Genomic DNA, 15,683 nt, shown 5'->3' with positions numbered 1-15,683 from the left:
GTTTATAACCAATATTGGGCCCATTAGGCACTCTCCTCTACTGTCAGGTGTTCCCCTAAGTCTTTATGTTTAGAAATTCAGGCTCAATAACTTCTGTTAGCATAGACTATGTGATGTTAATAATTTAGAATTTGATTCAGTGTTGGTTAACAGCTTTTATGTGGTTATAGTTATCTTTATCAGTCTATTAACTATAAGCACTCAAACACCAGGGACTGAATAACACAGCACAATGCCACATAAACACTGATATTAAAAACAGGGGTTCTGGGAGTTCCTGTCGTAGCTCAGTGGTTAACGAACCCAACCAGTAACCATAAGGTTGTGGGTTCGATTCCTGGCCTCACTCAATGGGTTAAGGATCCGGTGTTGCTGTGAGCTGTGGTGTAGGCCGGCAGCTGTAGCTCTGATTCGACCATTGGCCTCGGAACCTCCATATGCCGCAGGTGTGACCCTAAAAAGACAAGAGACAAAACAAAACAAAAAACAGATGTTCTGGGAGTTCCTGCTGTGCTACAGCAGGTTAGGGATCTGGTGTTGTCTCTGTGGCAGCATAGGTTCAATCCCTGGCCAGGTGCAGTAAGATAAGGATCTGGTGTTGCCACAGCCATGCCATAGGTCACAGCTGCAGCTCCAATCTGAATTACTGGCTCAGGAACCTCCACACCCAACGGTGTGGCAAAAAAAAAAAAAAAAAAAAAAAAAGAGTTCCCGTCATGGCTCAGTGGTTAACAAATCCAACTAGGAACCATGACGTTTCGGGTTCGATCCCTGGCCTTGCTCAGTGGGTTAAGGATCCGGCGTTGCCGTGAGCTGTGGTGTAGGTCACAGATGCGGCTCGGATCCCGCGTTGCTGTGGCTCTGGTATAGGCCGGCAGCTACAGTGCCGATTCGACCCCTAGCCTGGGAATCTCCATATGCCATGGGAGAGGCCCTAGAAATGGCAAAAAGACAAAAAAAGAAAAAGAAAAAGGTGTTCTAGTCTTTAAATTATGTATGCATCATGCTAGGCACATTTAAAAGAACTAAGGAATATACTGCAAAAAATAGATAAGCTACACTATACACACAATAAAAACATTAAGCCTAAGATATACACACACACAAAAAGCTTTTTGATATGGTGCTCCCAAAGAGCCTCTGAATAAGGGATGGGACATAGTCTGGCAATAGTAAGGAGAGATTATTCAGTATTACATAGTGCCCTGTGATACTCTGCCTGTATCAATCAGGTGTGGCAACTGCCTACTCAGATAAAAAGATTGAGCAGAAAAAAACAGCTTTACCTTGGCTGTCGATGACACTCTGTACAACTTCTTCCAAGCCTACCATGTAGATGAACTCGCTATTGGCTGCACTAGGCAGGAAATGAAGCAAGGGAGCAGGTGGTTTAGGGGGTGGAATCTCCAGGAGTGTCTTTTCCAGCTGTTTGCGAAGAGCCAATTTGGCTGCAGCCTGTGAGTTGGCAGCATCAGTCATGGCGCTGGGGCTAGGAAGTGGTGAGGACACTCTGTTCACGGTCCCTGGCTGGATATGGGAGGCAAGGTTCATATAGATGGCAGAGGATGTTGTGCGCTGACAGGGAACAGAAGAACTTGACTGCTGAAACAGATTGAGACAGACTGAGTATAGGGGTCAGTAATCGTATGTGGGAGAAAAAAACAATTCTTACTTTTGAGGCAGGGAATACTACCTGATCCTAGTGTGAACTACTTAGCTCCCCTCAAGCTCAGAAAAAGACATGAGGCATCCAACTTCAGTGAAAAAGGACTCTGGCACATAGGAAAGGAGAAAGATAGTGGCTATGAACTAAAATTGCTAAGAGAAAAATAAAGATTTGGAATGTTTTGTCATATATTCTTATGCTTCTTATTCCCTAGATTCTTTTATCTCTTTCTTCTAGAGAGCTTTTAGCTTACTGCTGCTCTGCTGCTCTCTTCTCCACTACTATAGTCATATAATTTCTCAATGTTTCTACTTTTTGGGACTGCTGTCAACCCACCAAAATTAGGACAAAATTTGTTGTCTTAGAGTTTCTCAATGTCCAAAAAACTTAAAATCTATGATTCTTTCAACCAGGAAAGTAAATAAAAGACAGCTATGTTTCCACATTGGGGCTCCCTCTTACCGGCTGGTAATTGATAGCAGGATTCATATTGGGTGTTGTAGTGCGTACAAGGCCAGGCTTAGGTGGGCCCCGCTGACCCTGTAGCTGGGCTGGGTTTGGTGCAATCACACGCTGAGACATCAACATGTGTGGGAGGGTGGTGTTGGTCGCTGAACGGATGACACTGTGACCCTGAAGGGGAAGAAGAGGAAAAGATACAGTCCTAGATGGTAAAATGCCCCACAAAATGCCAAAGAGAAAACACTACCTATAACATATAGCTAAGTGGAAACACAGAAACACAATAATTTCATCTAATGGACTATGGGAAAAATCATCATCATCAAAAACCTGATTAGTGGCTAGAAAGTCCCGGGCCTTCCCCCCACCCCCGCAATTGCCCCCAATGCATATGGAAGTTCCTGGGCCAGGGATGGAATCCAAGCAGGAGCTGCAAACTACATCACCGCTGTAACAAGTCCCTGGCTTTTTTTTTGGTATAAGCTATTTAAACCTATATGGAAAAGAGGTAAGCTGGAAAGCACCGGTGTAGAAAGACTGCAATGGAAAAATAAGTTATTCATCTTTCTACTGTGGACTAAATCATGCCATAAAGGTCCAACAGGACCATCTATAGTAATAACACATCTATCAAGGCCAATTCTTCTATGATCTTCACAAAAGTCCTAAAACAGAGAGAGGATAATAGGGCCCCCTGACACTAAGATCCCACTATGGGTCACATACCTGTAATGTTCTCAAATTCTGAGGTTCAACCCCTTGGGCCCCAGGCCGGGAGGGAAGCTTGGACAGGCCTTGTTGTCCCACATGGGCAGGAGATGGCTGCACAATAGACGCTGCATTCTGTACAACTGGAGTCTGGGAGAGAAGAGAGACAGTGGAAAAAATGCTAATAATCAGAGGTAGAAATCTGGTACACTTCTAGACTTTCAAAACTCCCTGTCAGTCTGAAGCTCTTGTTGACCAGAAGGGAAATGAGTAAAACAGAATCAAGGTTTTCCTGATTAAGGCCCAAGATAAAAAAATATTCCACAGTTCCTGCTGTGGCACAACGGGATTGGCGGCGTTTCTGCAGCATTGGGACACATGTTTGATTCCCAGCCTGGCATAGTGGGCTAAGGATCTGGAGTTGCTGCAGCTGTGGCATAGGCCACAAGTGTGGCTTGGATCTGATCTCTGGCCCTGGAGCTCCATATGCCATGGGGCAGCCAAAAGAGAAGAAAAAAAAATTGTTCCTAAAGACAGAACCAGAGACAAAAAAGGCACCCAGCTCAATCTACCTGGGGTAGACCATTCTCAAACCAGTTTTTCTTTGCTTTCTGCAGGTCCCTTATTTCTCAAGCACAGTACCTTCTGGACTACATTTTCTTTTTGTAGCTGACTCTGTCTCAGTTTCTTTAACAGCACCAGTCGGGCTTCTTCCAATCGCAGCTCATCCCTCAGCTGCTTGATGAGCTGCTGCCGTTCCTCAATGCCTTTCCCCTGAGGAAACATGGAGAACATCAGCTATGGTAGCAGATCCTCAGAGACCTTTCCTGCAACACCTCTTCCTTTAGGTCCAAAACCTTCATCTTCCACAAGAAGCCCAAGTGGCAATGGAATTGTTATCTCTGTGTCCCTAGCACACAGCAGAACTGGCACAGTTCCTAGTGTTCAGTAGGTACTAAAAAAAATGTTTACAGAATGAAAGGAGGGACCACATATAATTGCTAATCAACTAGATTCCTGGCAAAATAGAAGAGTGGCATAAGAAAGACATTACTTTCCTTTAAAAGAATGTTTCTCAAGCTTTTAAAGCTATGTTTCCTCTAGAAATACATTAACTAAGGAATTCCTCCACATTCTGAGACCCAGGAAAGAGTATAGAGAGTATCCTTCCAGTTAAGTTTACTTTATGTGACTTGAATTATGAAGTTTTCATTTTACAAAAAGTTATATTGAATATGCTTTTTCAAACTGTTTTCTCCACTTGATTCTAATAGTTCCCTGTAAAAGGGCATGCCCTTGAGGTTAAGAATCACTTACTAAGTGTTTCAGGAGTTCCTGTCGTGGCTCAGTGGAAACGAACCTGTCTAGGATCCATGAAGATGTGGGTTCAATCCCTGGCCTTGCTCAGTGGGTTAAGGATCCAGTGTTGCTGTGAGCTATGGTGTAGGTCACAGACATGGGTCGGATGGATCCCACGCTGCTATGGCTGTGGCATAGGCTGGCAGCTGCAGCTCCAATTCGACCCCTAGCCTGGGAGCTTCCATATGCTACAGGTGTGGCCCTAAAAACAAACAAAAAAAGTTTCATCAATGGGTACTTATTTAGATTCAAAAAATAAACACTAAAAAAAAGAAATGAGGCTCTCAGGGAATTAAAAGAGAATAGGAGAGTCAAGAAATGAAGAAAAGAATCTTTCTTTTACCTTAAACATCTCTAGGTTCGCTGCTTTGAGTCTTTCTTCCATTCGGGAGCTGGAACGGGGACTGGAAGCCTCATTATCAGACAAAACAATGATGTCTGGAGAGGGAGTTAGCCTTCCTCGGTCTGGCTCACTAGACAAAAGGAAAAATTATGGTATTTCCAACAGTGAAAGTTCACAGAAAAGTTAAGAAAACTTTTCTACACCAAATGAAGAAGTCCAAGGGAACTTAAGTCTGTTCTGATTCACCCAGGGGAAGACAGAGGCATCCAAGTGCTAGGATAAAGAAGACATCAAGATGTAAGTGGTGACAAGACCTCAGCAAAAGTACTTTTCCCATCTAAATTCTTTACAGAGGATGCAGACAGAAAGACACTGACTTTAGGAATGGGAATAAGAAACAAGCATTTCCATTATACAGATTTTAACCAAAATTCCAAATGTTTTCTTTTTATTTTACCCTCCTTTGGGTTGTCTTGTTACACAGATGCTCAAGGAGGAAATGGTTAGCTTGACAAGGGAAGAATGGCAAAGGCAGTTGAGCCTATATGTCCACTCCAGGTACAGATGATATGTTGCTTGGAAGGTAACTCATGATACTGAAATAACATGGTCCTGGTCATCTGATGATTTATAAGAAAGGAGGTTATGTGACAACTCTAGTGATAGTCTATCCTGTCAAGACATAAGGCCAAAAAGGTACTACTGTCAGTGGCTTAAAGGAATGGATAGTGTTAAGTATACTGTCTACAGCCTTCTGGAGGATTAAACTCCAGAACTAAATATATGGGATGTGCATCCTGAGATGCCAGAGTTCAACTTAGCATCCTGCCCCAGAGAGAAACTGTCTAGAGATGACTTTGAAATTTAAATCTTTGAAATTTAAATCTTCCTGGAGATCCCTTTGTGGCTCAGTGGTTAATAAACCTGAGGATGTGGGTTCAATCCCTGGCCTTGCTCAGTGGGTTAAGGATCTGGCGTTGCCGTGAGCTGTGGTGTAGGTTACAGACGTGGCTCGGATCCCATGTTGCTGTGGCTGTGGCGTAGGCCGGCAGGTACAGCTCCAATTTGATCCCTAGCCTGGGAACCTCTATATGCTGTGAGTGTGGCCCTAAAACAGCAAAAAAAAAAAAAAAAAAAAGAAATCTAAATTTTCCACACTGGCTGTGCCCTATGCCTAATCCTACTTATTAGACAACTCTAGTTTGGTCTTTCTGGGACTAGCCTTAAAAGCATCTTGTACCTCTAAAATAATGAAAAATGGCACTCACTCCTTAAGACCTGGATAACAAAAATACTGCAAATTCTAATTCCTTAGGTTCCCAATCAATGACCAAATTTTCCAGTTCTCCTCTACTTTCTTAACTCAGAGATACCGTCTCAGATCCTACTTCCTCAAGACCTATAGTGTAGTAAGGAGTATTCAGGTCTAAAAAATGTGTTCTTAGATAGTATTTAAACATGTAATACAGATCTTTAATCCTGAGCACCTCTCTACAATTTCTCAGGGCTTTTTATCCCAGGTGTTGTTGGGACTTGGATGCCTTTTGAACAAGGCACCCTGGATGGTTGGGATAAGCATTTAATTGCCAAACAGGGTACAACCTAATTACTAAAATCAACCAAATTTAGCTGAGGAAATAAAACAGGGAAACAGAGTGATAATGATGAATATCTTGGAAACTATCACATTTGTTTGGTTTGCTCTATAACCACTGGTCACAGACACAGCAAGCTAAGAATGTAGGGTTATAGAAAAAGAAGTCACTAGAGGGAGAAAAGACCCTTTCATTCTCTAACTCAAAGCTCCTGCAGTAATGGTCAGGTCTAAATGAATTAATTTATCATTTCTATATTCCTTCATGTCCCCCCACACACCGAACACTAACATGGGTGAACAACTTTGAGGTCTGGTAGATCTCTACTTCTTCTACTTAATTCTTCAATATTTATATCAATAGTCAGAAACTCATTCCATTCAGGTCCTGGCTGGATACACACATGACAGAATATTTCTTCTTTTTTTGGCGATACCCTTGACATGTGGAAATTCCCAGGCTAGACACTGAACCTGCGCAACAGCAGCAACCCAAATCGCTGCAGTATCAACACCAGACCCTTAACCTACTGCACCACAAGGGAACTCCTGGATTATTTCCAAGCTAAGAAATTCTTCCTTGCTCAAATGAGTGCCACATACTGCTTAAGGACTGTCCAGCAATAGGACAAGCAAGAGACATTCCTGAATGGATTCTGTGCAACTGAGTGACATTCATCAGGAAGCTGTATCTGAGAAAACCCTAAATGATATAATCAGACCCACATTAGGTAGATAGCACAGGTAAGGCAAATTCCAAGTCAAGTTTCATTCCTCAATTTTTTTTTTTTTTTTTTTTTTTTTTTTTTTTTTTTGTCTTTTTGCTATTTCTTGGGCCGCTCCTGCGGCATATGGAGGTTCCCAGGCTAGGGGTTGAATCGGAGCTGTAGCCACCGGCCTACGCCAGACCCACAGCAACGAGGGATCCGAGCCGCGTCTGAGACCTACACCACAGCTCACGGCAACGCCGGACCCGTAACCCACTGAGCAAGGGCAGGGACCGAACCCGCAACCTCATGGTTCCTAGTCGGATTCGTTAACCACTGCGCCACGACGGGAACTCCTCTCAATTTTTTTTTTAACCTTTAACCTAGAATTCTGGTCTCATTTATTAAGCTTTTCCAGGGACAGAAATCATTTTGCTACTTTCCCCGACACATATATGATTTACAATATTTGGTGTTCTTAAGTATGAAACCATATCAATTAGATTTTTTTTTTTAGGGCCACATGTTCGGCATATGGAAGTTCCCAGGCTAGGGGTCAAATTGGAGCTGCTGCTGCTGGCCCACACCACAGCTCAAAGCAATGCCAGATATTTAACCCACTGAGCAGAGCCTGGGACCGAACCTGAATTTTCATGGTTACTAGTTGGATTCATTACCACTGAGCCACAACAGGAACTCCTCAATTAGCTATTATTAAAAGACCAACTTGCTGCTAACATCACTGGCAGATTTCCAGAAACTATAAAACTCCTGGAGTTCCCATGGTGGCTCAGCAGGAGCAAACACAACTAGTATCCATGAGGACCAGGTTCGGTCCCTGGCCTTGCTCAGTGGGTTAAAGATTCAGCGTTGCCGTCAGCTGTGGTATACATCACAGACGCAGCTCAGATCTGGTGTTGTATGGCTGTGGCATAGGCCAGCAGCTACAGCTCTGACTAGACTGCTAGCCTGGGAACCTCCATATGCTGTAGGGTATAGCCCTAAAAAAAAGACAAAAGACAAAAAAAAAATTTCTCCTCTTTGGAGTTCCCATCGTGGTTCAGTGGTATTGAACACAACTAGTGTTTGATTTGTGATGCTGCTCAGTGGGTTAAGGATCAAGCATCGCGTGGTTGTTGGCAAAGGCCAGCAATTTAAGTTCCAAATAGACTCCTAGCCTGGGAACTTCCATATGCAGTGGGTGTGACCTTAAAAAGAACACACAAAAAAAGTTCTCTCCTCCTTTTATCCGTATCAAAAAAATCACTGTTCTCCATGATGAGCAATCTATCAATCTTGTTCATCTGTATAAAAAGCTTGAGACTAAGTGGAAATAATTGTCAGTATATCTGGTCTGGTGAAAGGGAAGAAGCCAGTAGGGCCTATTTTTTCATGCAGAATGGGGGTCTGGATGGTTTACATCAAGCCTCTTTCCCTGAAGACCATTAAAAACAGCTCCCAGTTTCCAAAGGCTCAAGTTTCTAAAGCTTATCCCTTTAATAAAATTAAATGCAGAATTTTGGGGGTACTCTTTTCTTTTTTTCTTGTCTTTTTGCCTTTTCTAGGGCCGCTCCCGCAGCATATGGAGGTTCCCAGGCTAGGGGTCGACTTAGAGCTGTAGCCACCGGCCTACGCCAGAGCCACAGCAACGTGGGATCTGAGCTGCATCTGCAACCTACACCACAGCTCATGGCAACGCCAGATCCTTAATCCACTGAGCAAGGCCAGGGATCGAACCTGCAACCCTCATGGTTCCTAGTCAGATTCGTTAACCACTGGGCCACAACAGGAACTCCCGGTACGCTTACTTTTCAATGCAGAATTTATCTGTGATATACAATTCCAACAGCACTAATGAGATCCTACCAAAATGTGTGGCAGTGCTTCTATGAAAAATGCATGTTCGGTTCCAATTTGGATGTAAAGAAACTACCAAACATTTCTCCTCTTCTTTGTCCCCAGTGAAGTAGGATTAGTCATTTGCTCCAGAAGGGTAAGGGTGAATATGGGGCAAGTGGGTTATTCAGGTGCATTATCTCATTCATCCACTTTCTTTTTTTCTAAAAAGATCTGGAGTTCCTATTGTGGCTTAGTGGTTATGAACCCAGCGAATATCCATGAGGATGCGGATTCTATCCCTGGCCTTGCTCAGTGGGTTAAGGATCTGGCTAAGGTGTAGGTCACAGATATGGCTTGGATCCTAAGGTGCTATCACTGTGGCCAAGGCTGGCAGCTACAGCTCTGATTTGACCCCTAGCCTGGGAACTTCCATATGTTGTGGGTACAGCCCTAAAAAGCAAAAAAATAAAAAATAAAAGGATCTAAGGATTAATCTACTTTCCTAATATTCTGTTGATACCACATATAGCTCCCAAGGATTTTTCTCTTCTTCTAAAGATCATAAGAAAAATTATCTGAAGTTTCCTAAGGGTTTTTAATGCTATAACCAAGAATAATGTTCTCCCACTAGGTGTGATTTAAAAAAAATAATTCTGGGACAGTACCAATAAGTAAACATTAAAAGGTAGAGAAAGAGGACATTCCCTTCATGGCTCAGAGATTAACGAACCCGACTAGGAACCAGGAGGTCGCCGGTTCGATCCCTGGCCTCACTCAGTGGATTAAGGATCCGGCACTGCCGCTGAGTTGTGGTGTAGGTTGCAAATGCGGCTTGGATCCTGGGATCCCAAGCTGTAGTGTAGGCCAGCAGCTGTAGCTCCGATTCCACCCTTAGCCTGGGAACTTCTATATGCCTCAGGTGCGGCCCTAAAATGCAAAAATAAAATAAAATAAAATAATAATAATAAAACCAAAAACCCCAAACCCAAGTAAGATTATAATCATTTTTTTCTTCTTTATCAGTCCAGCTTCTTAAAAATACTGCTTTGGATAAATCCTAGGACAAAGTCAGTAAGGTCAATTGGAAGGCAACTAAAGAGCAAAAAGTAATTTTCGTGTCTATCAGCTATTTCTGAACCAAGAGTAAACTGAATGTTCTTAAAACCAGGGTCGTCTATACTGTGATTCACTCTTCAGGTAGGCTCTACCCTTTGGCCAGGTCAGGGTATCTCTTCTTACTGTTCTTCACAGTCCCAAGTAATCAACCTTGACCAAGGCCTGTGAAAAATGTGTCTGTATGCTGTGCATATATGTGAAAAAGAAAGAGCATAAGCATGAGTATATATGTACAAATGAGTGAGTATGCCTATGTGGGAGAGGGAAAAAGGAAGGAAGTCCTCTCTTAATAAACAGATCCTAGGACTTCTGGAATGATCTGAAGATAAGATTGTTTTTCCCTCCTAAAATGGCCATAAGATTAGAGTGAAAGTGTATATATTTAACTTACTTCTAATTGGGCTATCAACTCTACAGTGCCTTCTTTATCCAGAAATGGCCACTTTATCTTAAAGGTAATAACTGTGATTCTTTGCTATGCTAAGCCAACTCTGGAAATACCTAGTTTCATTTAGAAACAAGAGGAATTCATGGTCAAGCCAGTTGGCATAGATATGGCTTCATTCAAGAAACTTTAAGATGAAAAACACCCTCTTCTCATTGGAACTCATTCCTGTTTCATAGGCTTAGTTTATGAGAAGACTCTATCTATGGAGGCAGCTGAACCAAGCCATACCTCCGTCTAGCACTCATATCCACAGGCTCATCGTTGATATTTTCTTTGCCTGGCCTTCCAGCAGTCCTGTTGTCTCCATGAGGCCTGAGATTCCCATTGAGCTTCTCTTCATAGCCCTTAACACCACTGCCATCCTGTTTGGTGGGTAACTCATGTGGCACCTCGAGATTTGCCAAATCCTTCCGTTTGAGCAGTGCCAACATTTTCAGACGTTCCATGGCCTCATGTCCCTCCATTTTGAGCCGCTTGGCTAGAACATCATCTCTTTCATCAGCTGGGTCCAAGCTCCGCTTCAACAGATTCAGGCGAAGAGCATCCTCTGTCATTCTATCCATCCTATGGGGAAAAAAATGCAAGTGAGATCAGAATCAAGTCCCTTAAATAGTCCATAAAGAAAGAGGGTGGAAATTCAAAGTTAACTGAGATAACATTCTACCCTATATCTTCCAAGACAACCTGTGTTAAAGGAGATTTCGTCTCAACCTCAGCAGTGAAAAAATTCAAATGCTTTCCAGTCATCAAGGTCCTTACTATATAGATGCCTGAAACCAAACACTATACTCACCTGGACAGTCCATTAAAAGCCTGTATCTCTCAAAAAAGTAAATATTCTTTTGCGACTGGCTTTTTGTGCATCCATGCTCATAGTCAGATGCTTTGGTTTTACTCATATCAAATTCTTCTCTTGCAAAAGACTCTTTTATGAATGGGAAGTTTTTCAGGTCACCTATGCTTACCTTTAGCCTTTTTTTTTTTTTTTGCATTTCTAGGGCCGCTCTCTCTGCACATGGAGGTTCCCAGGCTAGGGGTCTAATTGGAGCTGTAGCCACCAGCCTACACCAGAGCCACAGCAACGCAGGATCCGAGCTGTGTCTGCGACCTACACCACAGCTCAGAGCAACGCCGGATCCTTAATCCACTGAGCAAGGCCAGGGATCGAACCCGCAACCTCATGGTTCCTAGTCGGATTCGTTAACCACTGCGCCACAATGGGAACTCCTGCAATCTACAGCACGGCTCATGGCAAAGCCAAATCCTTGGCCCACTGAGCAAGGCCAGGGTTCGAACCCACAACCTCATGCAGATTCATTAACCACTGAGCCACGACGGAAACTCTTCTCCATCACTTTTAAATCTTGGATGGTCTTCCTGGTAGGAAAGAGCAATAGCTCACTAGAAAGAAAAAAAAAAGGGGGGGGGGACGCCTACAGCATGTGGAAGTTTCCAGACACAAACCCAGGCCACAGAAGTGACATCGAGTCCTTAACCTCTAGGCCACCAGGGAATTCTCAGGAAAGAAAAGTTTTTTGAGTGACAAAAACCTCAGGTTCAAACTGCTACTTCTGTTACAGGGTCATTTTGGGTTTTTTTTTGTTTGTTTGTTTGTTTGCTTTTTAGGGATACACCTGTGACATGGAAGTTGCCAGGCTAGGCGTCAAATCGGAGTTATAGCTGCTGGCTTATCCCACAGCCACAGCAATTTGGGATCTTAGCTGAGTCTGGGACCTACACCACATTTCACAGCAACACCGGATCCTTAACCCACTGAGTGAGGCCAGGGATCAAACCCTCATCCTTATGGATACTAGTTAGGTTCGTTAACTGCTGAGCCACGAAGAGAACTCCTACAAGGTCAAATATTAAATAAGTTGATTTACCTCTCCCAATTTTTTTCTTTTTTTTTTTTTTTTTTGTCTTATTGCCTTTTCTAGGGCTGCTCCTGCAGCATATGGAAGTAGGTTCCCAGGCTAGGGGTTGAATCGCAGGATCCGAGGCATGTCTGCGACCTACACCACAGCTCACGGCAACGCCGGATCCCCAACCCACTTAGCAAGGCCAGGGATTGAACCCACAACCTCATGGTTCCTAGTCAGATTCGTTAACCACTGTGCCATGATGGGAACTCCAACCTCCCCCAATATTAAATAAGTTACTTTACCTCTCCCAACAAATATTAGATAAGTTACTTTACCTCTCAATTTCATTTGTAGAAGGCACTTAAAAGGGGGCTCAACAAAATTTAATTCCTCTTCCCTAAGGATATGACTTCCACACCTATGATACGAGATCAAGCTTGGTAATTCATAGACTTAAGGAGTAGTACAGAGAAGATTACCAATGTTAACTGGTGCTCTTGCAAAGAAAAATATGTACATGCTTGAGGAATCTTTCTTCCTGTAGAGCAGCGTAAAATAAGAGCTATTTGATTCTCTTCTAGTTATAATGAAGAAAAAGAATAACCAACAAAGGAAACACCTTTTGGAGACCAGAGAAAAGTCAGAACTCAGATTTCTGAATTTTCAGGTAATGTTTCTTAATTCTCTTTCTCTGTTTTCCTCTTTTTAGGGTCACATCTGAAGCATATGGAAGTTCTTGGGCTAGGGGCTGAATTGGAGCTGCAGCAGCTGGCCTATGCCACAAGCTACAGGAATGCGGGGATCAAAGTTGAATCTGCAATCTACACCACAGCTTGTGTCAAAACTGGATCTTTTAGCCATTGAGCAAGGCCAGGGATCGAACCTGCATTCTCATGGACACACTGTCAGGTTCTCAACACACTAAGGCACAACGGAAACGCCTTCTCTTTCTAAAAAAAAATTACTTAGGAGTTCCCATCGTGGCTCAGCAGAAACAAATCTGACTAGCATCCATGAGGACGAAGGTTCAATCCCTGGCCTTGCTCAGTGGGTTAAGGATCTGGTGTTTGCTGTGAGCTGTGGTGTAGGTCGCAGACGCAGCTAAGATCCCAAGTTGCTATGGCTGTGGTGTATGCCAGCAGCTACAGCTCCGATTCGACCCCTAACCTGGGCACCTCCATATGCCAAGGTTGCTGCCCTAAAAGATTGAATAAATAAATAAATAAATAATAAAAATATTTTATTTTGGGCACACTGAACAGCATATAGAAGTTCCTGTGCCAGGGATCAAATCCAAGCTGCAGCTGTGACCTATGCCACAGCTGCAACAATGCTGGGTCCTTAAACCACTGCCACAGGGCCGAGTTGGATACTAGTTGGGTTTGCTACCACTGAGCCACAATGGGAACTCCCTTAAGTGGTTTTTAGTATATCCACAGAGTTGTGCAACCATCATCAACCATAATCAGTATTAGACCATTTTCATCGTCTCCTCCCTAAAAACACCCATACCCATTAGCAGTCATTCTCTTCCCACCACTAATTTATTTTCTGTCTCTAAATTTGCCTATGCTGGATTTTTTTTTTTTTTTTTTTTGGCTGCACCCACCACATACGGAAATTCCCAGGCCAGGGATCAAATCAGCCCCACAGCAGTGACTCAAGCTGCTGCAGCAACAACACTGATCCTTAACCAGCTGCATGACGAGAACGCCTGGACTTCTTATATAAATGAAATCACATAATATGTAGTCTTTTGTGACTGACTTCTTTCACTTGGCATTGTTTTTGAGGTTCATTTACGTTGTAGTATATATATCATTACCTCATTTTTTTTTTTTTTTTTGCTTCTTAGGGCCACACCTGCAGTCAGTATACAGAAGTTCCCTGGCTAGGTGTCGAATCAGAGCTACAGCTGCCAGCCTACACCACAGCCACATGGGATTCAAGCCTCATCTATGACCTACACCACAGTTCGTGGCAATGCCGGGTCCTTAACCCACTGGCATCCTCATGGATACTAGTCAGGCTTGTAATCACCACTGAGCCACAAAGAGAACTTCCACTTCTTATCTTTTTATGGTCTAATGCTATTCCATTGTATGGACATATGATACTCTATTCATTTATCAATTGATAAACATTTGGTTTTTTCCACTTTTTACTGTCATGAGCAACATTGTTATGAACTTCTGTACACAAGTTTTTGTATGAACATATGTTTTCAATTCTCTTGGACATATACCTATGGGTAGAATGCTGGGTCCTAAGGTAACTCTCTTTTTGAAGAACTGTTAGCCTGTTTTCCAAAGCGGCTAACCACTTTACATTACCACCAGCAGTGTATGAGGGTTACAATTTCTCCATATCCTCTTAGTTCTCTTTTAACAGCTTCAGATATGAAATACATCATATAGCATATATAAATGTTTTTAGCTGCAGGTGCCCTAAAGGTTTGTTATTTTGACATGTTACTTCTGAAGTGTTTTACCTCTGAAAAATACCCTCAGATGGAGGACCAGAAAGTTGAATGCTATAGATCAGAAGTGAAGCCCAAGTTCCACAATAACAATGTCGATTCCTATTGTGCTCAGCAGGCTAAGAACCTGACGTAGTTTCCATGAGGATACGGGTTCAATCCCTGGCCTTGCTCAGTGGGTTAAGGATCTGCCATTGCCACAAAGCTGCAGCTTGGTGTTGCTGTGGCTGTGACACAGGCCGGCAGCTGCAGTTCCAATTCGATCCCTAGCACAGGAACTTCCATAAGCCACAAGTGTGGCCATAAAAAGAAAAAAAAACAAATGTCTTGGATAACTTGATCAACATCTCATACTGAGAGTATAAGAATACCACAGGGAGTTGCAAAGGATAAAAAGTCTGTCACTAAACTAATTACATACCTAGATGCCAAAAGTACTTCAGAAAAGTACACGGCAATGTATACCAATGTATATTAATACAGTACAGTGTTCTAAAAGTTTTGAGATAAATTACATTCATGAGCACTGAATGTATATGACAAAATGACAAAATTCAAAAACCTGGACCCATATGAATGGAGTTTGGAATGCCATCATTTTCTTGACTTCTTCCACTGACAGTTATGCAAATAGTCAAAATTAGTTTAAATGTTTTCCCCTTATAATACTGACATAAATGGGTATGCTGGAAGGTGGGAGAAACCAGGACCAAACATTTGAACGTCCAAGCTAAGTAATCTTTCCCAACAGATGGCTTGAGAACTCTGACCATGTTTTCCTTGCTCATTCTTGACTTTACTGGCCCAACTTTATGTACTCAACAGTTGTATCTGCCTCAAAATCCAATGAAATATGGATTAATCTTGAAAACATCATGCTAAATGATGCTAAAATATTTTTTTGGTTCCACTTTTATGAGGTGCATAGAATAGCCATATACATAGAGAGTAGAACAGAGGATACCAGTGGCTGAGGTCGTGAGAAGGTAGTGAGGAGTTATTTAATGGCAACAGAATCTTTGGGAGGAAAACAAAATTCTTAAATGGACAGTAGTGATAGATATACAACGCCATGAATGTATTTAAAGCTGAACTGT

General features: G+C 42.6%; 1 protein-coding gene across 5 annotated transcripts in view; it reads right to left on the bottom strand.

Moving 5' to 3' along the window:
- Positions 1-15,683, bottom strand: part of GATAD2B (GATA zinc finger domain containing 2B) — a 97,795-nt gene that overhangs the window by 7,182 nt on the left and 74,930 nt on the right. For 2 of the 5 annotated variants that reach the window (XM_021089803.2, XM_021089802.2), the window contains 6 exons: positions 10,471-10,806; positions 4,539-4,668; positions 3,479-3,610; positions 2,855-2,986; positions 2,129-2,299; positions 1,287-1,602 (listed from right to left, as the gene is read on the bottom strand). In XM_021089803.2, the coding sequence (XP_020945462.1) occupies positions 1,287-1,602; positions 2,129-2,299; positions 2,855-2,986; positions 3,479-3,610; positions 4,539-4,668; positions 10,471-10,805 (1,216 nt within the window). In that variant the 5' untranslated portion in view covers position 10,806. Of the gene's footprint in view, positions 1-903; positions 1,603-2,128; positions 2,300-2,854; positions 2,987-3,478; positions 3,611-4,538; positions 4,669-10,470; positions 10,807-15,683 lie in introns of all 5 variants that reach the window. The other 3 variants (XM_085022909.1, XM_021089804.2, XR_014844163.1) reach the window with 2 other exon arrangements.

Source organism: Sus scrofa, chromosome 4 (genome assembly GCF_054392235.1).
Source record: "Sus scrofa isolate SSC_HxYL_T2T_F1_AM1 chromosome 4, Sscrofa_HxYL_maternal_Yorkshire_Landrace_v2.0, whole genome shotgun sequence".
Lineage (NCBI taxonomy): Eukaryota > Metazoa > Chordata > Mammalia > Artiodactyla > Suidae > Sus > Sus scrofa.
The sequence above is the reverse complement of the archived record's forward strand: the minus strand, read 5'-3'. Positions and strand labels throughout refer to the sequence as shown.